The sequence below is a fragment of the Lethenteron reissneri genome, chromosome 37 (assembly GCF_015708825.2).
Source record: "Lethenteron reissneri isolate LAM-NWPU_2019-01 chromosome 37, ASM1570882v1, whole genome shotgun sequence".
Classification (NCBI taxonomy): Eukaryota; Metazoa; Chordata; class Hyperoartia; order Petromyzontiformes; family Petromyzontidae; genus Lethenteron; species Lethenteron reissneri.
In genome coordinates this window covers 10,647,715-10,674,147 of record NC_083815.1, presented here as the reverse complement: position 1 = coordinate 10,674,147, position 26,433 = coordinate 10,647,715, and the positions used below count along the sequence as shown (strand labels likewise).

The 26,433-nt window shown below is 44.4% G+C and overlaps 1 protein-coding gene across 2 annotated transcripts in view; it reads right to left on the bottom strand.

The window, feature by feature from the left end:
- Positions 1 to 12,004: 12,004 nt before the first annotated feature.
- Positions 12,005 to 26,433, bottom strand: part of SLC1A2 (solute carrier family 1 member 2) — an 80,341-nt gene continuing 65,912 nt past the window's right edge. Inside the window, exon 11 of one of the 2 annotated variants that reach the window (XM_061566623.1) lies at positions 12,005 to 25,704. In XM_061566623.1, the coding sequence (XP_061422607.1) occupies positions 25,627 to 25,704 (78 nt within the window). In that variant the 3' untranslated portion in view covers positions 12,005 to 25,626. The remainder of the gene's footprint in view (positions 25,705 to 26,433) is intronic. The other variant, XM_061566624.1, reaches the window with a different exon arrangement.

Below are 26,433 nucleotides of genomic sequence, written 5' to 3'. Positions count from 1 at the left end.
TCTCCATTCAGACTGTGGATTTTAATTAACAAAACAAATATGAGCATGTTTGACTCTGGGGTCATGTCAAAATCCCTCCTGGGAGTGTATCTCTTAAAACACGTGCACGTAAATTAACAGAGTCGACCATCGTTTCTGCTCAAATGAGCATGGGCACAGTGCACGTTTCCAATGCAGGTAACAGCCGTTTAGCTCGTGGCATAAGTAGTTCAAATAATTTCACATTGTAACGCGCATGGTTAATATTGGCTCGCTCTCGAAGGGAGAGAGGACGACTCGGAGGAGCGACGAAAAACCACAGACGAGCGGGGAAGGCAGCACCAGCTACGTGGTGATCCGACGTCAAATTGCCCACGCAAGCTCTGCGATCCTCTATATATGAAGGTGTTGTCAGCCAATTAGTGAGTGTTTGCATGTGGGAGCAAACTGGAGCACCCAGAGAAAAATCACGCGTTGCGAGGGGGAAACACTCTATCACCGCACAGATGGAACAGGTGGAGTCCACAATTTTGCCGTACTGCCTTCTCTTGGCGAGCCAGGGCTGTGGCGCACCCCTTTGACCCCCACGGGGAGGGAGCTTCACAACACCTTGCGTGCGATGCCGCCTCCACACGGCGCGGGATTGGGGGGGGGGGGTAGCCACCACTCCCTCGGGGCTTATGACAAGGCCCAGGCTTTGTACATGCCGACCACGGTGAACAATAACCGATCGACAGAGGGATGTGATCCATGGAGTACAATTCGGCCTCGACACCTGTGGCTCTGCGTTCCTGTCGCCGAGGAATCGTTTAAAAACAGATGTAAGAGTTGACTGCACATTGGCCATCACTGCCACTGCGAATGGCCAATAAAGACTTTACAAAATCGTGTATTTTGTTTCTGTCCATTAAACATACAAAAATACATTGTTAACACGCAAAGTGCTGCAGTCTTTTCCACCTAATAAAATCCACAAGAACAATTCCAATTTTGAGACGGCACCATCAGCAGTGCTCACATGTAATTCGGTAAAATTCAATGCGAGGGTGCAATACGGCTGCAACCAGTCATTATCATCTAGCAGAGTATTTAACTCTCAATCGGAAGGATCCACGTTCAATGCCCATTCAGTGGTAATCTCAGCTAATCACAACCTCTAAAATTGTAAAAGTTAAGTGGGAATTAAATAGAAGCTGTCTTGTTGAAAGACTGCCTTCAAGTTATCCCATTGGCTCACTGGTAACTGCTTTCGAGTGTTTGGAGCATGATGGCCCTTTTGACTTGGTCACCAGGTCACCAGACGTCTGTGATGACAAAAGTGTGTGAAATTAGTTTGCTTTTGAATGGGCTGGATTTTGGTAGGGTCGGGAGAGAGTTTAAGTAAACTCTTGCCATTTACTTACAAAGCTCCAACTGACTCTCAGTTCAATTTGTTTTCCTTATGACGGGCCTGCTTGGGTTTCTTGGCTGAAGCCCTGCTGCACGGAACATTTACCGTGGTAGTCGTAGTAGTATTATTATGGTGTTATATATTCGGAGTGTCCACAAACGTCTAATTGGGCTCTGAGATGATGGCCGATGGACGAGGTTGGCGATGCGTCCACGGGGGCGAGGACCACCACCGCAGGGATGGAACGATGACAATTAAAAAATAAGTGTAGGTTTTACCCTTTCTGGCAATAAAACAGGTGTTAAGATGTTCAAACACCAAAAAAGAAACCTCTTGCAAGGAATCAAGTCTGCATTAACCACACGTACTTGTGGTGAACATGCAAACAAACATGTTCTGATAATATAGGCATTGTCTTTGAAACCGATTGGCCTACACCAGAGAAAACCTTCTTTATGGCCGAGTCTCATCAATGTCAGACCAGAGAACGCCAAAAGACGAACAGACAATGGACTATATTGATAGCTGATAGCTATCAGAGCATTTTAGGTTGGGGTGAGTAGCTACAAAATGGGACCTTTTTGCCAGTATCAAAGCATAAAAAAATTATTTTTGCCTATTTTTACTTTTTCATAATTTGATACTGCCAAAAAGGCCCCATCATTTAAAATAATAATAATTATTTAAAGTTGTAATGTGCCACACAGTATTCGTTTACTCTCGATTAGAGGAAAATAATTCAGAGGGACGATAGACCACAAATAAGTGAGGCAGCCAGGCAATGAACTGGTGCCAATTTTAAGCCCCTCCACCAAAGCTACGCGGTCCTCTATATATTACGTTTTTAACGACCAATTAGTGAGTGTTTACATGTTGGAGGAAACCGGAGCATCTGAAGGAAAACCACACATGTGAGGGCGCAACACTCTATCCCAAAGAGATGGAACAGGTGGAGTCCACATGCTGCCGTACCACGTTCCTCTGGCAACCTCAATGCTGACGGGAAGAGAGTTTGACAACATGTAAGTGATCCACCAACCATAGTGCTGGATTACCTGCACGCACCGCCACAGCTCGGATAAGTTCATGGGCAGGAGTCAGGTGTATTGTATGGTATGGTAAATGATGATGATGATGATATTCACAGCATTTGGAATTTTGGATGTGAGATCCGTAAGTGCCACTTATTCGGAAGTCGCCAGTGGTTGTCCTACGGATTGACTGGCCCATGCCACGCAAGATTGTGAAATGTTTCCAGCCACTGATCCAGGGTCACCAGCTACGGTTCGCACAGCGCGACACTCCTTTGAGCGGGGACAACTTTCTTCTTAGCAGCATTCGTGATGCCGTGGTGTAATGGCTGGCACACTGGACTGGCACACGACTTAGAGGGTTTTAACGACACATTTATATATTTACCTCTATGATGGATGATATTGGTCGCGAAAGCTTACGTGTTAAACTGATTTCGAGTTTACCGGTTTAGATCTCCTGGCACGGCAGTTGAAACAATGGGCACGTCCCTTAAAAGACGCCTCACGCCTGTCCTCACAGCAGTACAATTGGATGCCCCACACGTTGTTAATCGGCGGGTCGCAATGTGGTGGGGTAAAGCGTATGTACTAGCCAGCGTGAAAGAACAGCCCAATATCCTCTAGACTTTCTAGAGGGCCCCTCTAGGGGAGGCCCTTCCACCAGCATTGGCATAAGAAAGAAATTGCAGCTCTGTAATTCATCCTTTGCCGTTTCCCTTTGATACTTGAACTGTAGCGTGGGACAGTGAATATTGCTCAAAGGCAAATGCGTTCGTTGCATGTTGGAGAGGTTCACGATTTGAATCTGACAGGCCACCCTGGTTAATATTTAACCGTAGTACGTGACATTTTTCTTCAAAGTGTGTTACTGATCGCGGGATGTAATCTTAAAGAGTGTGCCGGCGTCATGGTTAAAATTTCCCAAATTACAGAACGTTCCTGCAAAGTACTCAGTTAGAACACAGAGCAACCATTGCCGCCCCTTACCGACAAACTATTCTCCACGTTTAGGCCAGTGCTGAGTCACCTTGTGCCACACAGGGACAGCTGCCACTGGGGGTCACCCTTTATTACGGGCGCCACAGTGGCGAGATGCTCAACTGCCACGCCTGGTATATAGTAGGTTGTGGGTTTGATCCCGACCCTGACGCCTGTATATTTGGAGTTTGTGTGTTCTCTCCGTGGTCACGTGGATTATCTGTAGGACCTCCGACTTTTCCCTCCACGCTTAGAAACATGCATTTATAGTATTTGTTTGCTATAAATCTCCACATGATAAGCCACTTCGTTGAGCTATCATTTGTTATATCCAGGTCACTTCTGAGAAAGATCTGCATAGTTGCAGTGGGTCTTACCTGGTCAAATAAAATTGTTGTCCATTGTAATAGTTTATTTGGTTCAGATGATATGTCATTTAAGGGGCTGTGAGTTGCTGAGGCATTTAAGCAATGCCGTATAACTGCAACAATTATTATTATACTGAGCGTCGGCTGTGAAAACCTATACTCAATACAATGCTCTTAAATCTAAGGATAAGTCAACATGTTAATTTGCATAACCTAATAATGAAAATATTACAGTACGGTGATTGGATTACTTTAATCCTATTTCATAAGTTTGGACAATTCTTTTATTTTTTTGGCATTTAGAGGAAAGTTCAGTGCCCGGAGAAGACCCACGCTTACACGTTTAGTGCAAACTCCACGCAAACAATGAGTGAACCTATTTTCTGTACTGCACCCCGAGGGCACCTTGTTCTGTGCGTCGCTATCGCTTGCGCTTGGTGGCTCAATTTGTGTTGTGATCCATAAATCCCACAGATAGATCGAGACATTTTACCCTTCATCGCCAAATAATGCAACGCGGCCATTATAACATTGAAAATATGCACTTATGGGGCCACAATAAGTTGGTCGCTAAGTCGAGAGTGAAATGACTGTACAGATGGATAATAAACACGTTTAAAGATTATTCTACGTGAGAAAAGTTAAACTTCCAGCGATGAAAGAGCAAAAGGAGTTACGCTTGAGGCATGATAGTTATCGTCGCTTATGTAACTTAAAATAACAACAATGCCCCCTAATGCACACTCTGTAATTATACTGCACGAGTGACAATGTAATCTCGTCGTGACAGCAGCATGGCTTCCAAATCATGGCACCGTACCAGCAGGGCTTCAGAGCACTAATTTGGCTCGTCCTTATTGAGTGAACAAGAAGATTTATTCAATAACCTCAACAGTCAGCACAGCGTTGCATCAAGTCAGGGAACGGTCCTGGAAGATGCCACCATAGAACTACTTGTGTAGGCTTCTCACCTTATACTAAACCACTAAATGTATTTTATTTTACCAGTTAAAACTCACTGAGCAATGTAGTTCTTTTTCTGAATCGACTTGGCCACAAATGGGAGTTTAACGAAGTGGTTTATTACGTGGAAATTCTATCCACATTGATTCGGAGGACCCGGAGAAGAATCCACACAAACACGGGGAGAACATGAAAATTCCAAATACACAGGCAATCAGAGTCGGGTAGTTAACATCACGCCACCGTGGTGCCTTGACGAGATTGTATGTGCCATGATCTGTACAAGCATGAATACAATATGAAATTTAAATTGCAATGGTTCTCAGTGGCATAACGGTCTCCCACACGATTGTGTCATTATTGCGCTGTGCAATCAGTGAAATTGTGGTTGCACGATGTTTCGCCCGATGGAGCCTGGTTGCAGGTCTTGCAATCAGTCGAGGTCACAATCCAGCATTCAGGAGCGAGTCGGAGTCACTTGACTGCATTGAATCAGAATATTTATTGATACTGGAGGAATCCGATGTGCTATCGAGGGGCGGGTAAGAACGTTACAACAAGACAAACACATGGCAGTAGTGCAAGTACAAATCGTGTACATGGGTGTGTGCTTGTGAGTTATGAGTGTTTAAGTGAGTTCTCTCACTCATAACACCGAGGTTTATTTGCGTGTGTGAATATGAGTATATGCATATTTGTGTTCCTATAAATTGGCAGCATGCCCTTGACCGTACCTGGTTTGACAGTTGAAGCCTCTATTCGGATTAGTTGAACAGCATTATCTTTTCATCAGCTGCATAATGCTGTGTGAAAGTGACGTGGCCGATTGCTCCATACGAAGCTCTGGGTCTTCTCGGCCGCAATTGTGGCATTTTCTGTCGGCTTGCAAAACGCGGAGTCCATTAAAGGAGCATCTGTGTTGGTTGGCAATATTTAGGCTGGGCTGCCTATGATACATCAAAGTTAACCAGACTGGATTGTGTGAGCTCACAGATTATTGAAAGACTGGACACCGTCCAGTCAGTGAGTTCCTCCGGCAGGCGAGACTGAGTTGACTGGGTCATGTAGCACACATGCCCAGCCACTGCATGCCCAAGCAGCTTTTGTTAAGCCGGGTAGAGGGGGCTACACTGGTACGGCACATTACGGGTTGGAGAAGAGATGGGCTAATGTAGTACAGGAGGATGTATAGCTTAGTGTACTTGTCGATGACTGGTACCAGCGGTCTCAAGATCAACTTCTTGAGGATGAAGCTCGTGAAGGAAGCTGCTGGGCAGTTGGAGGTAGTCGCACTCCAATAACAACGGAGGGTGGAGGAGCAACACTGACAATGCGCAGTGCTGGGTGGCTAAAGCACAGCAGGTTAACACATTGGGGGACATGAGAGCTGCATCTGCCAGCAATCTCTATCAGTTAACCCATAACACCTGGATAAGTTCTGTGATTTCCTTCCTGTGAGCCTTCCACATTCCACATAGCTAAACGTGGGCCTCAATCAAGCACAGATATTGTGGTGACGTTACATAGTGGCTAATGGCAGTGTGAAGCATGACGTCCTCCCCACCGCCCTCACTGGGCAGGTGGGGCGCGACGTCCGCCCGTTGCTCTCCCTCCTCCCCCACGTTGGTTGGCTCCCACTGGGCCCCCGCTGGCCCAGTAACGGGGCCCTCGCGCTAGCACCCTCTCTGAGGGACATCCTCGTGCTGCTGGCTTTGGAGCCACACGGAGTTATACCACACGCCCTTACACTCCACAGCTATCGCTAACAAAGGGGGGCGTGAACACGCTCGCACTGCGAGCCATTACCTCGTAACACGCGCCTGTGCACTCCGCAGCTATCGCTAACACAGGGGGGCACGAACGCGCTCGCACCTGTGGACAATTACCTCTTAACGGCTCCAGTTAACTCTCACTGCGCATTCCCCCACGCAGTGGCTCTATACAGAAATCACAGACACCACACCTATGCTCTGTACTAACTGTTATTCTTGGCGCAACTACGCACTACCTGGGGGAATATTTTGCGAGAAGAGGCTAGCCTACTGGTGCCCAAGTCCCCAGTCACTCAAACGTCCTACAATGTACCTAGAATCTGTACTCATGGCGTCGCACGGACACTGTGAAAGGCAGAGGGAAGAGGACGAAAAATCATTGCCTATCACAGTCTCGTAGCAGCACTCATTGGCATCACACGGATGCTGTGAGCGGCTCGAGAAGGCAGGATGGCAGGGGGAGGTCTTGAAGACCAAGATGTTGAAAGATATTTATTTTTGAACGGCCTCAGGCTCCCCTTTTATCTCCCTGACTTCAAGAGCCTGGGGTCGCGTTGTCCCGAGCGGCCAATCGGGCGCCTACCTGTGATTACAGCCCGCTTTTTTCCCCTTACATTGAGCATTGCGGCAAGTGCTTCTGCAACCCCTTGTCCGTCTGTCCATACTCCTGAATTTAAAACTCACCCTTGTTAATCCGGAATGACGCCCGACTGGCGAACACACACCCTGCGAGTGTGTATTCGGTATGGGGGTTGGGGGAGGTCGTGGCGCTGCGATTCCCTGATCTCATGGTCTGCCCTTCTCGTTTAATATTCTACCCCAGCCACTCCCGATATCATGAATGACTAATTGCTGCTGGCTCGGTAAACCTTTTGCGCCCATACAATATTAAGCCAACTCAGGAACACCACAATGTAACCTGTCCTGCGAGGGTTTGTCAATCTCCTGGCACCGGGAAACCGTGGGACTTTCCTCCTAGGGACCCTTCAGATTAACACCCGTTGTGCCAGGCGATCCCCCTTCAGGAGACTATGTGTATGCGCTGCGTGTGTCTGCTCAGTGTGGGGACCAGGGGAGGGGGGGGGGTTGCAGTGCTTGCAGAGTTGCTTCGAGGCCATGGCACCACAGCAGCTGTTGTCATTGTATGTCAGTGTGTGTAAAGTATGTGCACATGTATATTCATGCATGTGTAGTGAGTCACTTCGGAGACATTATTTAGAAGGCAACAACGTTTATTCTATACGACGTAACACCGTTACACACGCGACTACAATACACCTAACTCTTACACTCGTTACACACGGGACTATAACACGCCTATCTCTTGCGCACACGGGTAACTATAACCGGGTCAGAACAGCCAACGTGCTGCCTGATCCACGATGTCAGAGATGGAGACGAAGAAATTGCACTTGGGTTCCAATTCACCTACAGACAGCCCCGATATTCGATCGGAGCTTCCCTTTTATCCCCTCTCAGCGCGGCCTGGCTCCACCCTCGGCCACGCCTCCCTCCGGAACATTCCCAACGGCTCCAGACTACCTTGCACCTCCCACCTGCCCGGCACCGCCCTTAGCCACGCCCCCTTCGGGAACTCTCTAGACGATTCCTGGCTACACTTCCCGTGTCCTCTCGGTCACTTTCCCCCACATTCCTCACCCCGGCCCATCCTCATATGCCCCCTTCCGCCAGCAGCCCGCACCACGCTCCCCAGTGACCAATTACGTGGCAATTACTCACTGCGCTGGCGGAGTGGCTGCAATTCCCTACTTTGTCAGTAGGACTCATTTGCTCTCTCTGCTAGCACCCGGTACCATGCCCCTAGTAACCCACTGGATAGTACTTCATGGTGTGCGAGCCTCTGCACTCATATTTCCTTGTTCTACAGCACTCTGCGCTATGCGCTGTAATGATCCATTTTACATCACTACACATGTGTGAGTCAATGTATGCTTATGTGTGTGAGCACGCTTATTCATGTAGGTGTGTTTATGTCTGTGTGCTTATCATTTTCCTCAACACGCGCTATCCTTGGCGGCAGAATATAGCACTCATATGGAGAGCTGTGAGAGATTTATCTGAGGCTATTTCATCATGGGCATCGTCAGTGCATGTGGGGAAAATACCTCTCCTATGAATGTATATGGTTACAGTTTGGCCATTTTTACACGTCTGAGCTTGCACGCATATTTTGCAGCTGCTGGTGGTTTTAATATCTTCTCGCCACATATTAAAAGCACAAGACACACCAGGCGTCGTGGGGATAGCAACGTCAATCGTGCATAATGCCTGCAAGTACAAACTGTAATGTCAAATGGATTTTTTTTTTATATATCCAGGATCATTACCATATATCCACGGAAGCCAGGGGGGGCACCTGGGGCTCCACTTTGCGGGGGTGGGGGGGTCACACAGTCTACCTCGGATTTTTCATTCTCACATCGGTGTGCGAACGTGGATTCGCAGAATAACCAAAATACAGGACGGCAGTGTTGATATTTTCAGCGTTTTCTCGACCAGACACGAGTGAGCAGTGCATGCAACCTCCCAGAGGAATTGGCCTCAGTCGCCGCTCAATGCTGGGGAATTATTACCAAGATGCTGCCTTTGAATTCCAATTACACATTAAGCCATTTACACATTCCCTGAGACTGGGATAGGCAGAGGCGAGGCTCTCTGCCTCCAGCAAAGTGGCTCCTACAGCAAGTGATAGGAAAATAGATGTCTGCGTTTGTCAGGCACCAGGGGTGAAGTGGCGGCATGGTGGTCGTGTGGTGGCCAGCGGCTCTATGATGCAAACACAGTGCTCCAAATCGGATTGCCGACTGCGGATTTCGTGAATGGTGAATATCTGAACCAGGCCTGACCCCACCCCTTCAAGAAAGTTGCACTGACCAGCGTGGTGAAGTATGGTGAATCTACTCCGATGACTGACACGGAGTGGGGAGGCCTTATTCTTTCTGGCCTCTCAAATCGACATGCTATGAAAAAGGCCCATTGCCCCAAACTTCATCAATTATATATTTTTTTACTTTCAAGGCCACTGTTATTGGCGGATGTGTTCAATTATATGTGCACGTCCAACCCTGCCAATGTAGTGCAGTAATACCCCTATTTTACGTTTCTCCCTTTTGTGTCATTTCGCAAATATGTCGTCACTTTATTAACACTACTACGTGATTTGACCTCCGGTGACGTTGTGACCTCGGGAAGTTCTCTCCTTCCCGTCTCCATCTCGAGGCAGGTTTATTCCATGCCACACACGTCCCATCATACGTCAAACTCTTAATATTTCGTTCTTTTTCTTTCGTAGATCCGTATGCATTTGTTTTACCGCATTATTTCAACACATTTTTCCAGTTTGCTATAATTGGCACTGGGCCTGCTTTACGCCTCCATTTTTTTACTTGCCCCTACCACCATTCTACACCATACAATTGTGGCCATGTCTTGTAAGCGCTCTGTCAAAATGCAAGAATGACTCTTGCTGTGGAATCTCTGCAACAAAAAAATAACCCTTTCCCCAGGGACGAACACCGACTGATGGGTAGCCCCACCAATGCACTTCAAAAGCAGGGGCTGATCCACCAGGATGACTTGGCAAAGACGGTGACCCTGAAATGTGTCACTGCATGTTTTACTAACATTGATTCTATCACAGCGGTGATCGACAAAATCCCTGCGCTACCCTTCCTTGTATATTTTAGCAGACAAATTATGCCATCCGCACCACAGCGGTGTCACAACATGTGCCGATTTGTGCAATTGTACGGTGGAAAGACGTCTTAAAAAGTGCGGTGGAGATTTCTTTCCTTTGAGTAGGAAATCACCGCGCTTTTTTTGCTTGAATTCCATCAGCAGAATGTCCAAGAAAATCAAAACCAAATAATTGGCAACTTGTTCTCATGGGTCGTTCCAACTTGTACACGAACCCAACATTAAACTGAATTAAATGGGATGGGAATTTGTTTAATAGATTAAATTGATTGTCATCTATGTGATTGTTATATAATTTGAATCAAATACTGCAATTGTTATTCTGGGCTCTTTCCATCTCACACAGGGGATTTTGCCGTGGTGTAAATGGTTAAACATAGTGAAGTTGCAATTCAGAGTTTTGCAGTTTATTTATGTTCCCATCGTGGCAGTTAATATAAAAAAAAATGTTATTCCCCCACCATATATATGTTGGACTTGTGAATATGTTTTCCCCTTTTTTCTGGCAACAAACAGGTGCTATGTTAAAACACCAAACTGAAACCTTTTACAAGGAATCATGTCTGCATTAACCACAATACTTGTGGTGAACATGCAAACATAAAAAACACATGCTCTGATAGTATATGCATTGTCTTTGAAACTGATTGGTCCACACAAGAGACAGCTTTCTTTTAAGCCTAGTCTCAAAACGATGTTAGACCAGAGGACGCCAAAAGGCGTCCAGCACAAAGACAACGCACCGTCTCTGGTGTGGACCAATCAGTTTCAAAGAAATGCATATACTATCAGAGCATGTGGTTTTTTTTGCACGTTCACCACAAGTATTGTGGTTAATGCAGATATGATTATGTGTTAAAGGTTTCAGTTTGGTGTTTTAACATCTTAACACCTGTTTGTTGCCAGAAGAAAAAGGGAAAAACCTATTCTCATATTTCGGTACCGGCAAAGGAGTTCCCATGATATGTTGGACTTCTTTGGCATCGTATGTAGCCAACCATGCTACTTGGAGCTTTCTATTGCTGTCCACCTAGCAATGAAAACGGGTGCAGCACAGTCGATCGGCACTGTTGCGTGTGCTCAGATCAAGTGTAAATTACTCCCACCTATTCCAAGAAGTCTGGTCGGCATGAAAGAGTAGGCCAAAAATCCCATTTTAGAATGGAGGCTCTCTTGAGCTCCCTCTCGTGGAAGGCTTCATTGCCTTTGCCGGGCAGCGGTGGCTACACCACGTGGCATGTTGCTCCAGCGCTGTGGAGGCAGCGAGGGTCAGTGGATCACACAAACGTTGTGAAACTCCTTTCCACGTGGGCGTCGAGGTGCCAAACCCTGGCTCACCGGGGAGAATGCGGTCCTGAAAATGTGGACTAACCTCCATCTGTTCCATCTGTATGGGAGAGTGTTGCCCCCCTCGCCCAAGTGGGTTTTCTCTGGGTGATCCAGTTTTCTCCCCATGCGTGCGAACTCATTAATTGGCCGAAAACAATTTAAATATATAGAGGCTCACAGAACTTGGGCAATTGTTGGTGCCCTGCTTACAGTCTGGTTGCTGCCTTCCCGCTCGTCTGCGGTTGCTCGCACCTCTGAGTCGCTCTCTCACTTCACGAGTGAGCGAATACAGTGCGTGGCGTAACAAGTTGAAATCATTATTGTTAGCAGTAGCGTGGGCATGATATGGCAGGGCTTCATCTTGATCTGTACCATCTTGCGCAAGAAGCCAGAATTTAATGTCATTGATGAGGCACAGAATTTGATTGTGAAAGCAGAATGAGTCGACGAAAGAGCAATTATACCATTTGGAAGTTTACATCCATATCTAGACATTTATTAAGAACGGTTAATTCATTTCAGCATATACGGTACATTTCAAAATGAAAATATGCAGTACAAATATCCCTTGTATGCACTGTTCAAACATCCACAATAAAAAACATGAACTGCATTAACCACAATCCAATTTGTAATGTCCCATAAAGATAAATTACATTTAACTTCACATCAATATACGCTTGTACCTACCTAAGGTTTGCAACACGAACATATGCCGTTTTTTTGTTTGTTATTCACATCAAACACTGTGGTTTTTGACGCTATCCTTTCACCTGTACAACTAAATCACTTGTAATGAAGTCCATTTGCCAGAGTTTTACAAAATAAAAACAAATAACAAACACCTGTGTCCATTCCAAAAAAAGCCACAGCATAGAGAGGAGCTTTTACAAAGGCTTGTTTCATCGAACGTAGAAAACGGTTGCAACGTGGATTTTCTGGAATGCCATTCGAAAGTTGTGCACCGTAACCTTTGTACTTGAGGCGTTTCTCAAACGGGGCCTCTTTCTGAGCAGAGCCCATGCTCGTGTGCTTCTTGTCGTGCCATTGTTACCCGCATTTAAAGGAATTACAGTATCGTTCGCTATTAATTTCGGTATGCAAGTTTTCTCTAGTGTTTTTGTTTTCAATCAGATCAAGACTTTTTTCATATTTTTTCGTCGTTTCAATTGCTGCCCTTGAATTGTTCAAGTGTGTCACCTATATCTCACCCCCCTCCTTCCCCGGTACCATTAAGTTACAGTGCTGGCGTCAAGACACAGAACCGGTCATACGTCGAGATCATACCGCGCCAAGTAAGCATGACAAGTGCTTGCGTTGAGCAGCATAAGAACGGGCTTGTACCGCACCTCCAACCATTTCAGTTTGGACCAAATAATGTAATTTATCCAATGATCAATTTCACCCAATGAAGTAATCGTTTTTCAATTAAAATAGCTTTCCGTGAATAATTTTCAGACGACTTAAATAACACCCGCCGTCATTGCTTTGTGGAGTGATACGTAGGATCGACAATAGTTTGTACATTTTAATTGTTATTAAGAAAAAAACCCTACGGAATCCCTACTCGACAATGTGAATCCTTACACACTACCGCTACAATATTGTATAAATAACTATAATCCGCCAGAAATTAATGTTTATTTATTTAATTTTCGTATTAATAATCTGAACACTTGTGCTTCTCTGTGAAATTGATACGTTTCTGCGGGAGCATCGCCATGCGGACAATACAAATGAGTGTCCACGAACTTTACAAACGAGCCAGAGAAAAGCGATCACCCCAGCAGTTCGTTACATTCAGTACCTAAACAATGCTATTCAAACGCTACGCCAATGTCCTATGCCACTAAACGTGTGCTCTTAACAGATCTGCACAAGTCACCTAAAACACACGGATAATTAATCATTATTATTATATTAAAAACGACATCGACTTTGCGTGTTTGTCTGATAAACCATGTGCAAAATAATTCCATCTAGTGGAATTATTCGAGCGAAACAAAAAACAACAATTAGGATTTTTAACATCATATTTACAAACTTGTTGAAACTTCAGAATGTGAGTAGGGTTAATGATTGCAATGTAATATGAAAAAGAGATATTTTTAATATAATCATTATACAAATAAAACATCGCCAGCTTATACAAAATAAGTCGGTTTAACAACTTTGATATTTTCCAGCGAGAAACAAAAACACAAGTAACCTTTAAAATGCATTTCACATATACTGTACTGTATATATGTGTGGATTTGAGCTCAGTTTTCAAAATATCTGGGCGTTCAACCATCATCATCATCATCGAGTGAGTTAATATCACGACCAGGGTCAACTATGACCGAACATCATCATCATTTCCGTGGATCTGGGGTGGTAAAAAGAGGACCTCCTGTGGGGGAGGACTGAGCAAGTTGGAGAGATGGTTGGTAGCGGTTGTTTCTTTGGAGAGACTGGTCCCCGTCATAGGAATGTCGATTTTTGTTTTGTTTACCAGTGACTCATTACCATCAACTGAGATGAACGCTTACCAATTGGCTTTTAAGAAAGCAAACGCGAGACCCTTTTCACACACATATACGGTACATGCATACGCGTGCATCACAATGCATGTGGACATGTCATAAAATGCTAACGCTTGTGGGTGTACACATTTAAACCGCACAGCACAGTACTTGCAACACTTCAGTGTGAAGAGCACTCTGGGAAAAGTCTTATTAAAAGTACCGTAAACACACCAATGCCCGTAAAATGTGTTTTAAAAACCCATAAAAATCTACTCTCGCCACATAAAATACCGTGCAGCACTGCGTGAGAAGTTTTCTTTTAACTCGTGACTTATTTTGGTGAAGCCGGCCTTTTATTTGTATTTATTAAACGATCAATTAAATCTACAATTTCGGTCGAGAATGAAACTTTCTCTATTTCCGTTTTCACCCATAGCAAAACCCTCTCCTAAACTTGACTCGAACAGTAACTGTTGTGTTTTTTTTTATTGTGTCGTGCTCGTTATCACCGTATCCTTATAGACGTGCAAGAGGCACTTTGAACTGTTAAACGTAATGAGAGGTCATTCGTATATATTCGTCACGCAACCCCAAGCTGGTTTCTCCACTCGTCTGCGGTTGTTGCTGGTGTTTCCCCCCCCTCACAGTTTTTGAAAACCAAAACCACCCCGCACCGCCACGAACACCACTTTACAAAACGTCAAATACAAATGGAAAAAACGATTCACGAATGGGCCCCCCCCTCACCCCCCCCCTCCCCCGTGTGCTCATGTTTCGCTAAAAAACTACGCAGCCCCCCCTGCTCCCCCCCCCACCACTCCTGCCCGTGCGCCGTTGCGTCTCCGTGCTCCCAGCGTTCAGAGCGTTGGCTTCCCGTGTCGCAGTTGCTTTTTTTTGTACGTGCAGGCGGTTTCTCTCTCCGTCTCGGTGTGTGTTTTTGTGTTTTCCCTCCGTTAAACCTACAATTTACACAACAGCATCACGTCACACATCGGCGCGGGGGACACAAACAGCGAGAACTGATACAAAAAAAGCCAAGCATCGCGATCAACCGACGCAGTTACACACTCGCAAGCAAAATCACCGAGTTGATTTTAAGGAGTGGATTCGTGGCTAGGTGTATATATATATATATCTCAACGGGTGTCCAAATTCACATTTTTTTAATTTGTGTTTGCAGCAACCGCCAAAATTGACTTCAAATTCCACGATAGATATTTTTCTGTTTTCTCTGCATCACTCATCCACCAGTTCCCTGAAATCAACTGAAAAGCGATGTCTACTCTTATCATCAGAATGGACAGGCAACGAGCAAGTATCTGCTATTCATCATACTACAATCACTTTAAAGTTATCACTTGATAGGGAATTTCAACATAAAGACGTACTGCAGGGAATGTGACCTTTTTCTGAGCACTGTGCCTCTATTGGTCGAGATGCCCTGACCAGTTTTAACATTCACAGCACCTGTAATAGGCTGGTGTTTCAATGAACCACACATGTTTAGCATTTAATTTGAGGCTTGCCAATTGAATGATTTTGATGTATTGAGGTAATAATTCAATTTTGTTGAAGGTAATAGGGCTTTAACATTTCCTCCTCATTTATAACGTGAAGTTTCATCATGGAAAGAGTTCCCATCAATTTAAATCATATACTGTGGAATTACATTTGACCCAGCGTCTTATGATTAGCCACCATTATTGAGAGAATTGCTTTTTCTCAGCCTTTTTGCTAAAAGGTGCTGTTTACCAAAATGGCATCAGTAGGAACTATGGAGTCATAATTGTTATTGGCATGGCATGAACGATGAATTTGCTTTAGGTCAGCTGCAAGAAAAAGCACTTTTCAGGAATTCACAAAAGCAGAAGCAGGTAGAGTTTTTCTTTTTACGCGTTATAATATTTTATGCCAATTGAATACAGGAAACCGAGTGGCATTGACTTAAAAACAAACATTCCGTCTACAATGTGTAAAACAATGGAGCTCATGTCTTGGTGTTGTCGTTGGCGGCTGATTAGGAACGACAATGAGCGGCATTTCATCTCCTAACATGGTTTGTGGGTGACATAGGCCACTGAGGAGTCATCTGTGGTTCGTCGCAGCGGCGTTTTGGCTCACCATCGAAGAAAGGCGGTCACTGCATCACACTCTTTCATGTGCGCTTCTGTGGCCATTTGGAATGCTCTTCCTTCTGATATTAGGAAGCTGTGCACTTTAAAATCTAGATTGAAAAACTAATTTCTTAAAAATTGCTTTTTGTATTTAGTTTGTTGTCCTTCCCCCATACCTCCGATGTGCGTGGTTGGCTACGTACGGTGCGAAATAAGTTCAACATACATCTGCGTTTGTCCATTGTGCTTTGTTCACGCATGGTCGCACTACGACAATGGAGTGATTGGCAAGCTTTGGTGACACCACCAACGCTGGTCACGGTGACCTCTAGATTGTAATTTATTTTTAATAGGTTTTTGTTGCAATTTCAGTTTCTCAATCAAGCGGCATCCAATTTTCTGACTGTTCGGGGGAATTTTAAGCCAGAGGCAATGTTTCCTCACTGCACAATTATGCTCTGTCAACAATTCTCATCGCGCCCAATACGAGACCCACCCTTAGCCTCTGAAGCCCCAGATAAATGACGGCTTGCACTTTGACCTCAGCAGTAATAGCTGTGGGTATGCAGGAATTATACCGTTGGATTGGACGAAAATCACGAACTTTGATGTTAAAAACGCACTTGTGTTGATTGCAAAGAATAATTGATTTGAGTACGTTTCACAATTTTTTTTACGTCTTTCAATCAACCAGGCAAGAAACAAATTGAGATAACTGTTTACTTTAAAATTCCTAAACGGCGAATTTGTATACCTTTTATTGGACAGATATCTGTGTTATTTTATTGCCATCAATTTTTTTACCAGGTCTCCTATGAAAAAGGAGAAACCTTTATAATTGATAATGGGGTGTTACTTGGTTTAATGATTAAATCGCTGTTTAATTATTGAATAGCTGGTCAATCAATAAAAAAGGAAGATGCTTATTAATTAATTATATATATTTTCATTTTCCGTCAACATAACTGCATGGTTAAAAAAAATTACAGTCATTTTACCATTTGAAACTCGCGATATGACTGCAATAAAAAGGCTTTATGTGCACTTTACATGGCAGACTGCATGTTGGCAGTGTCCCACAGATATTACTGCGCATTGATAGTGATCAAAATGTAAACGTAGTGGAAACTAGCCGAGTGGTGATGCGAAGTGACCAGTTGGCTACCCAGCCTCGCTATTCATTAACAACACCCACTTCTTGCCAGCGTGGAAGCATGGCAGTGCAGGACTTCTACGGATGTCTCATTCATTGGCACATCTCATGCATGGCCTGTGGCGTGGAATTCTTTTGTCAGAATATTTTTTATGAGCATAGTTTTGCATTCTTTGACACTCGGGACAGGAGTAGATTTATCCCTCTCAATTAGGTTTGATGCAATGTTTTCATATTTACCAACTGAGTGTGTAATCTATGATCAGAAGATGGCGAATTCACATACTGGTCGAAGGGAGTTAAACTCAGCCCATCGTCTTTCCAGAGAAGATGAAATGTCGTCCTTCTTTGTGGCTTTCTTGTGGGTTGAATGGGCCCCGCCATGGGAATGTGGAATTGTCACTACTGCCTTAAGGCCGCCCATGGAAATGATCTTTGTTGAATTATTTACTGCGATTTGATGATTTAGCAATTCTTGCAGAAAGGGCAAATTCAATTTACGAATATGAATGGCATCATCGGAAAGCACGCCACCCAAGGAGATGGAGCGAGGAAATCGGCTCGTGTGCAGGTGCTAGGCGGATTGTTACATCGCAGAACCGTGAGATGACAGTGAATATGGGAGGTCTTCATCCAGCAATGGATTGATCAAGACCGATGATGAACATCAAATCTGATGGCCGATAAGTTATGCACTGCGTCATGAGAACTATACTCGACCGTAAAAAAGTAAGGTAATGTTTAGTTGTACTAATGCGTAGGAATGAAATATGCAAGGCGAAGGATAAGATGCAATATCAATTTCACCTCATTGTTTAAATATCCTTGCCCATGAAAGCCAGAGTCTGTAACACTCTTTTTCAGGGGGCTTCTTGGATGTTTGCCAACTCCCTTTTAAGCGTTTAATTTGCATGTGAGAGGAGAGCGGAATGCTCGGGAGAAAGCCACACATTAATGCCATTCACTCAATGCGGTTTCCTGTATTCAATGGGCACAATGGGCAGAGCTGCTGCAATTTATCCACGCGGGAAAGGGACTGAAAACCATTTTGGGTGAAACGGTAATTCGCTTGGCAGTGAATTAGGTAACGTAAACACTATACATTCCACCTACATTATGTTCACATTGTATACAATATGGGACTTTTTTTATGTAGCTCTCCATGCAACGATACTTCACAATACGTTTATTCAATTAACATAGCACTGATATGTAAATTATGTATCTAATGCCTTCTATAACACGACCGTTAACCATTGAATTGTATTGGGTGTGTGTGTATAATCGTATACGTGGGGCAGTCAATGCATTTTGCCAAATTACACTTTGAAAGGGTGCCTGAGGCTCGTACTGTCATTTACAAATGCACCCTCATTAATATCCGGCCGAGCGTTCACATTCAGAAGATTGCGAGTTCAAATCCCGGTCAGGGTCGACCCATCTCTTCTTCTGGGGTCGATACAAATGATTAGGAATGTGTCAGAAGTCACCAATTTGGTCAATTTATGGACAACTATTCCCCGGAGCACACAAAAAAACCCGTGGAATTTCCACCACAATGGACATTCACCACTGATCGTTTGTCTGAGGAGCTCTGTGACTCAACGTTCAACTAGATTAGTGCCACTGCCGTTCTCCAAACTATTTTACTCCCTCCCGTGTGTGTGTGTGTATCTAATACATGACTATTGCACGAACCTCAAAATCAACTTTGTAACTTCCACGCGTGACTACGTAACGAATCTATATTACAACAGTGTCTATAGCTAAATAACGCAATTGAACTACACGACGTATTTTTTTGTGTTTTTTGTTATACTTTTTTATCTACTCAATTTTTTTCTTCAATATTGAACACTAAAAAATACACGGTGTGTGTTTATTATGTGGCGATCCACAATACAGTTTTCCTAAAATAGCACTGAATAATATTAATACTTCTTCATTGAGTATCGCTAAATGGGCAAATCAACATAGAATTTATTATTCTTGAAGTAAAATGGGGTTTATAATTTCCCCTGCCGTTGAAGTGAAAAGTGTAATTCAGTAAAAAAAAAGTTTGTAGGCAGGTGTGCGAAATTAGAAAATGGTCAAAAAAATAACGCACGTGAATTGATGATAAGAAATACATTGTGCTTGCGTTCATAATAATAATAACAATGGGATAATTAGTTCCCAATTGATATTCCTCTGTTAAGGTGGGTCTCCCGTGGTTGAGGAATCTCATTTCAAATCGCTTCAAACATTTATTTTAGAAGATAAAAAACGAAAACAGACCTTGTTCACAGTACTACTTCTCTCACATTGTTTTCCCTTTCCTCAATTCCTTGAGAATAAAACTAATGGTTATAGCAATCAGTTATGACAAAACATTAGACGATATTCTTACCTGCAGTTCTCTGTTAAAATTGTTGTGGATATTAAACTCAGAAGCTGTGGGGCTTAATAATAACACGGCCACTGGCTCGTTAAGTTAGATTATTATTACGGTGGTTCAAAGTTCGAGTCAAAGTGTTAGAGTTTAGTCTAAAGTTTTTAAAAGTATTTTGAAATGATAACCATATGTCCGATGTGTATAATAAAAATATAAATTTGCTAAATGCAGCCAAAGACCGAACTGACCCAACTTATTTTCCATAAACTCAAATATTTAGTTTTAGTCTTGGCCAGGGCCGAACTAAAAGAATGAGTACAACTTTGCATTCAGTCGACAGTGGACTAGCTTTTTTGAGAACCTCTCACCTACCATAAGAATATGGAATTTCCACCCACTGGCTATGGGTTTGCCAACGTAGATGAGCACACCCCCAAATGGCTCAGCATCAGAGCAGAGAGACACTTTCACTTGACTTGATAATAACTGTCTTGTAAATAGATTTAATCTTTACATTTCAACCGCATGTGGAGGGGCAGTGCAGCAAGACACATTGTTGTCCTGCACTTTCTCTGCTCCCACAACAACGCTATCCACCTTCGCTAATCCGCACCCACACCACGCGTGGTGACAGACAGATGCAGCAAAAAAACCAACCCACGACCAGCGCGGTGTGGTGGGCTCCTCATCCATCCAGCAGTGGACTGGCAAAAAGGCCTGTACATGTACCCATGTCAACACTTGTCCATCATTAACTTGGGCTGTGTAAAGGAAATAAAATGTTTCAGCGATTTGAAATGTTCTGTCACAATTTTTTTTTTTTTATCAGAGAGGTGCGACGCAACATCGGCTTCGAGAGCTTGCAAAAAATGTCCTCAAGCTCACAGGAGAAAGTGTTAGGCCGCAGCCTGTGTAAGCGTGGAAACGTTCTGCATGGCACAAGGCTCAGGACTGTGCATGCATGGGCAACTCTATTGAGCCACTGTGTGCACAAACACGGCTCTCTCCGTGCCAGGGTTTGTGGTGGAATTTCTCCCAAGCGTTCTGTAGCGCTTTACGCAAACGGGGGCACGGCAATGGATGACATTTTCTCACGGCAAAAAAGCCTTGTGAAAAATACACGTATAAATGCATACGGGCGTGCCGTATGTATTTGCTGTGCATTAATCGGTGTACGGGCAGGCGTGCGTGCGTGCGTACACTCCAGTCGGGTGGTGTTGCAGTTAGGGTACTTGATTTGCATATTGAAAGCTGCGAGTTCGGCGCATCATCTCTGTCGGCTCGATTAAATGAGTACCACTTTGTGGAAAGCCTACAGCAATTGCACTCTGGAAAATATTGGTGCTGAATTATGACCAACCGAATGCACAGCATACGGAGGCAATGAAAGGTCTGCAAGTTTTAAAACAGATCTTAAATGTATGCAGTCTTAACACCTACAACATTTAATTTACCTGCATTCGATTAAAATCATAATTGACAGCCCTCTCTCAATCCACAATTGGAAACGGGCCTCCACGTGCCACGTCGGTCATGGGCGGGGGGGGGGTGTTTGACCATGCTTCACCACGCTAGTTAATGGGAGATGGTGAAGGCTGTATAGGGGGCCAGCTCCAGTTCAGATATCACTCGCCACTGATGTTAGCCGTGGCCTGGAATTTAACTCGGGTTCGTGGAGTTAATCACGCAGCGTGCTAACTATCACACTGAGGTTTACATGGCTATTGTTGATCGCCATTCCGTTAGTTTGTGCATGTATTGCTTTAAATTTGATGTGCATGTTGTGCTTCCACACAAGTCCACGCATGTATGCATTATTCTTATATTGTTGCCAAGGTATAAAGTGTTTGCATCCAAATTCAAATTCGGTTGGTTCATATTTTTTAAATATCTCATTACTAAACTTTTTGACCATCCCTTGCATAAACTGCCCAGCATATATGCAACATGCAGTGCGCACACACACATCTGTGTGTGTGCGTACTGCATGCATGAGGATGTCGTATGCGTTCACTTATCCCCATTTATCCTGGCTGAGGCTGTCAGGGCTGTTACTGTTAGCGAGGGCCCGTTAAGGGCAGCAAGGCCAAAACTGGATATTGCTTCAGTGCAGTGGAGATGCCTCAGCCACCTTCATCTCTCCAGTGCCGACGTTAACAACCGCAAATCAGCAGGTACTGATTTTAGGGCCTATGAGTTGACCTATGCGATGCCCAGACCACGTTCAGATTCCAAATTGGAACCGGGTCAATGCGAACCGCAGCACAGTGTAACCACTGCGCCACCACTCCGATTGTGCCGTACGCTGCCAGAAATGCGCACAGGACGCGTGCAGCACGGCACGCGCGATGCGCATGAGCACAACGCCACGATTCACTTTCCCAGGACCGATTTTTTTTTGTGTCATCCATTGCACGGAGCTTGCGGTTGCCGCAGCGCAAGTTAAAAAAAGCAGCGGCGACGACAACAACTCATTAGATTGTGCGGATGCGTCCGATGGCTTAATACATGCAGGCATGCGTGCCAATGACAAACACGAAACTCTTTCTCTACCCCCCCCCCCACTCAGAGACTCCACGGCTTTTTGACTAAAAGGGGACGTCACTCGAGCGCTGAAAGACCCCCCGCCCCGCTCATTACTGCCGCTCGCTTGCCCCTCGTAAATAGCGGAGACCCGTACCTCTTCCTGTGCTCCCCCATCCTCCCACTTCTAACAATACCCAACACAGTTGCTTCACCATGCCCTATGCAAGCAAAATGTCCACGCACTGCATGCAGTCGTGCGCGTCGTTGTCGCAAGCCATGCGCGGGAGAAAAACGGAACATAGGACGAGGATGCTCGGAAGCGGGCACGTCTCCACACACACACCGCCCCCCCCACCGCCCCCTTCCTCTCTTGTGAATGTGGCCCGGCATTGCCAACTGGTCCCCCCACACACACACACGAAGGGGATGAAATCTGGGGCGAGGCGTCGCTCAATAACGGGCGTGCAAAGTCGCGCAGCGACGCCGACGACGGAACGGGCACCGGTGGGGTGGAGCGGGCGAGCTAAGCTGGTCGAGCGCCGTTGTGCTGTCACGTCCAACGATGTTTTTTGGGTGTTTGCCGGTGCTTTTTTTTTTGGCACTGCGGTCAATTCAGTCGCTGGAGCGTCACCGTGATGTGATTTTTTTTTGCGTTGCATTAGTTGCGTTTTTAAAATGCAACGATTTAGTTTTTAAAGAAGCAAAGGTTGCCAGAAAAAATGTTAAAAACGGAAATAACAAAAATCGTACACATGTGTGGTTTATGCAATGTACCGGGAAAAAAATTTAAATGCCTATTTCATGTCCTGAGTAAATTGTAAAGAAAAAAAATTCTGCGATGGAATACACTGACCTGAATTGCCTTAGTAACATTCACACGTTTGCTTTTAAGTAAATGTTGTGTTTTATATATATATAAAACTAGTCCATTAAATTAAAGGAAGTGCAATCTGCTGTGTAAATTAAACATTCCACTAAAGTAACCAAAGTTAAATTAATACAGCAAAAACAAGATATGCATATATCTATATATTACTGCACCATTGTATTTATCAGTGACTCCCATTTTAAGTAATTCAATAATGCAATGTAAATTCAACGTCCCTTCATTTAAACCTCTCTTGGGACGACTGACACCCTTTACAGCCAGGTGTTATCGTTTAAAACGATTGAAATTGAGGTTAGGCCACTGGTATACAAATGGCTTATTCTTGCACATGTTTCCAAGGGGGTCTTTAATATCCATTGTCCGGCAGGCTGTGTGCTTTGGTAAATCCGCAGCAGAAATTGCCAAGATCCCGGTAGCGGAATTAAACTGTTAACCCTTGTTTTTAGCAGCCGAGTTGCAAGCGTGCTGACCACTCAGCTCACTGGCTCTCAACGTCAGCCTATAAAATGTGCAGCCTGAGGTTTAATAAGGAATGTCTTGTGAAGTGAGCACCGCTATGATGTAGTTTCGGTTATTGCTGTGTGTGCTTTAACATCGCCCTGCCCGGGCACATCTCGATACAGATTGGATTCTGCTGAAGGTTTCCTCGTTTAACCTCAACGTCGATTAAAAATGGCTGCTACTGCTGCTCATTCGTTCACTGTGGCACCCTGCCCACATTGAAAAGCGTATTTATTAATACAACTTTTTATTTAAGAAAAGTTTCCTTAAAAAGCACACGTCAAAATACCAACGGATCTCGCTGATATGTTTTGATATTTTGTTGTTGTTGTTGTTGTTAAAAGAACGAACCCGAAAAAAAGGAGGAATTAAACGAAAATCGAATAAACGCCACGGAGAAGGTCCGTTGCATCTCGGCAGTGGGAAATCCCGACATAGGAGAGGGGCACCGGTGCCGTCAGGGGTTAACACGTTGGGGGCACGCGAGCTCCGCATGCAGCCTTGACGTCGCACGGGGCACAGAGCGGCGTGGGTTTACGCGCCCGGGCGCTGCCCTGCGCTTCACACGAGCCGCTCGAGGGGTGCGGGGGCAGCCACAACGTTGATGGCAGACTGAGTGAAGAAATTGCGTGAACGGGACTTCTCCGATGGTCAGGAAAGTGCCCTGGGTTATTTTACCGCAGGTTTTCATCACAATGGCTGTTACATTTTAGCGAAGTCGCTCTCCAATGCACAGGCGGTGCTGCTGCTGTGGCAGTAATTAATTAGCCACGTTTGTTCATCACGTGACAAGTTTATTAATTGGCTGTATTGGGTGCAGGAGGATTTATGATTTTTTAAAATTATTTATGCGTTCTGATCCAAAAAAAGATCAATTATGAATTGTAATATTGGTCGCGAAAGCCTACTTGTGTTTAAATATATAAGTTGTCATTGCCTAGAAAGGAAGCGACATATTTAAAAACCAAAATATAAAATCTTAATTGGGAAAAAGTGCCAAATTCACTAATGAAGTAGGTTTTCATTATTATTTAAGCTACTTTTTTGGCACTGCCTTGGCAGTGGGGTAACACCACAGAGCTGAGTCCATTAAAACCACCACACTTGGGAATGTGTATTAACATTTCAGGAGACCAGTGCCTGGGATTTGAACCGAGAATCTCAAAAACATGGAATTATCATCTGAGCTAATTGGCGACATCAATCTTTTATTTGCAATGTTACAGTTTTGCTCTCATGAGATCTGGCCATGTATAATTGTCACTCAGCTCACATGCGAAGGTCCTGGGTGTGTATTCTAGTAAAAGAGCCATCTGCTCAGTTCAACGCAGTCGACTGGTCCCTGCCATAAGATTGTGGAATTTCCATCATTGGCTCATGGTTGCAGAGATAGAACACTGCTCTAAGCTTGTTTAGACAGGAAGACACTTTTACATGTTCAGCCTGCCATTTTGGGTTACGATTGCATTGACAAATTTACTTAATAAACGTTCACGTATATTTAAATCGACGAACCATGCACCTTGACATAGATAATGGTCTTGTGCCATTGTATTATGGTTTTAGTGGACTCTTACACCTGTATTCAAATACAATCTATATGAGCGCATTATCCAGATTATCACCCGCGTTTTTTCCCACGCGATTTTAAAACCGTTTTGGGATGCGTCTTATTAATGTGTTATGCGTGCGTGCGTGTGCGACCAGATAAAAAAAAATGTATTAGAAAGCATCTCACTTTCCGGACCATCTTATAACCCAGAGACTATGGTAATTTCTTTACTTTTACAGAACAAAATGCCACGGGTCGCTCTGCCACCAGCGATGTCAAGGCTACAAAGCCCAGCGAACGGCGCAGCCCCAAGTGGTGTACAGCCCGGCGCGTGCGCGTGTGGGGAGGTTTGGGGTGAAAAAAAAAAGGGACGGCACGGAGGAGAAGGAAAGAGAAGTTGGGTTCGGGCTGGGAGTGTGAGAGGGTCAGTGGAAAGGAGTCCTGCATCTGCGCCCTCATTCATCCGTTTCCGCTGTCCGTTCAGCTTTCACGCTTCCATGGGTCCTCCTCAAAGAGTGTGAACTCTGCCGTGGCACCATTTTTGCCCGCCGCACCGGCCTGCAACCGATTTTAAGAAAAATGCAGATGTGGCCAAGACGGAGTCCGTCTCAGTACGACTCTGAACGTCATCAGTGCGGTTACCGATACTGTCACTCTTCACAAAAAGATGCCTTTGAAAGCGTACCTTACACCTCTGTTCCACCTTTAAATCGTAAACAAATATTAATTTCACTTTGCAAAGAGAAGGGCAGAACACTCCGCCAAGAGCGTGCATGTCATGTGTGTTTTTTTTTAAACCATTCATTATTAGCACTCCGGATATAACATCACCACTGTCACCATGTCCATGAGCACTGTGTAAACAAATACGACAGAATACAACATGAAGTTTGAGGCAATGGCTTTTCCCTCAGAGCTCTGAAGAAGAAGAACCATTAATTTTAAAAACGGGCAGTGCTTGAAAAGATAGTCTGTTATATGTATACAGAATTTTATTAACACTGTGGTTTTGCTTGGCAGACTACCACTAACTTAAAAACATATACAAGTCAAAAAATAGCAATGACATTTTTGCGGGTCTGCTCACGGTGCTTCCATTATTTGAAGCTCAGCGCTGTTTCTTATCAAGTAGCAAGTGTCAAGACGTGTCCGTTTTATTTAAGGGAATAATGTACTCCAAGCACGGGCTCTTAATGAGAGCAGAATAACTCTCTTTGACAGGGAGCCACTTTGGAATAAAATAATGATGCTGCACAATTTAATTAATAATTCACAGGGCTGTTTCCA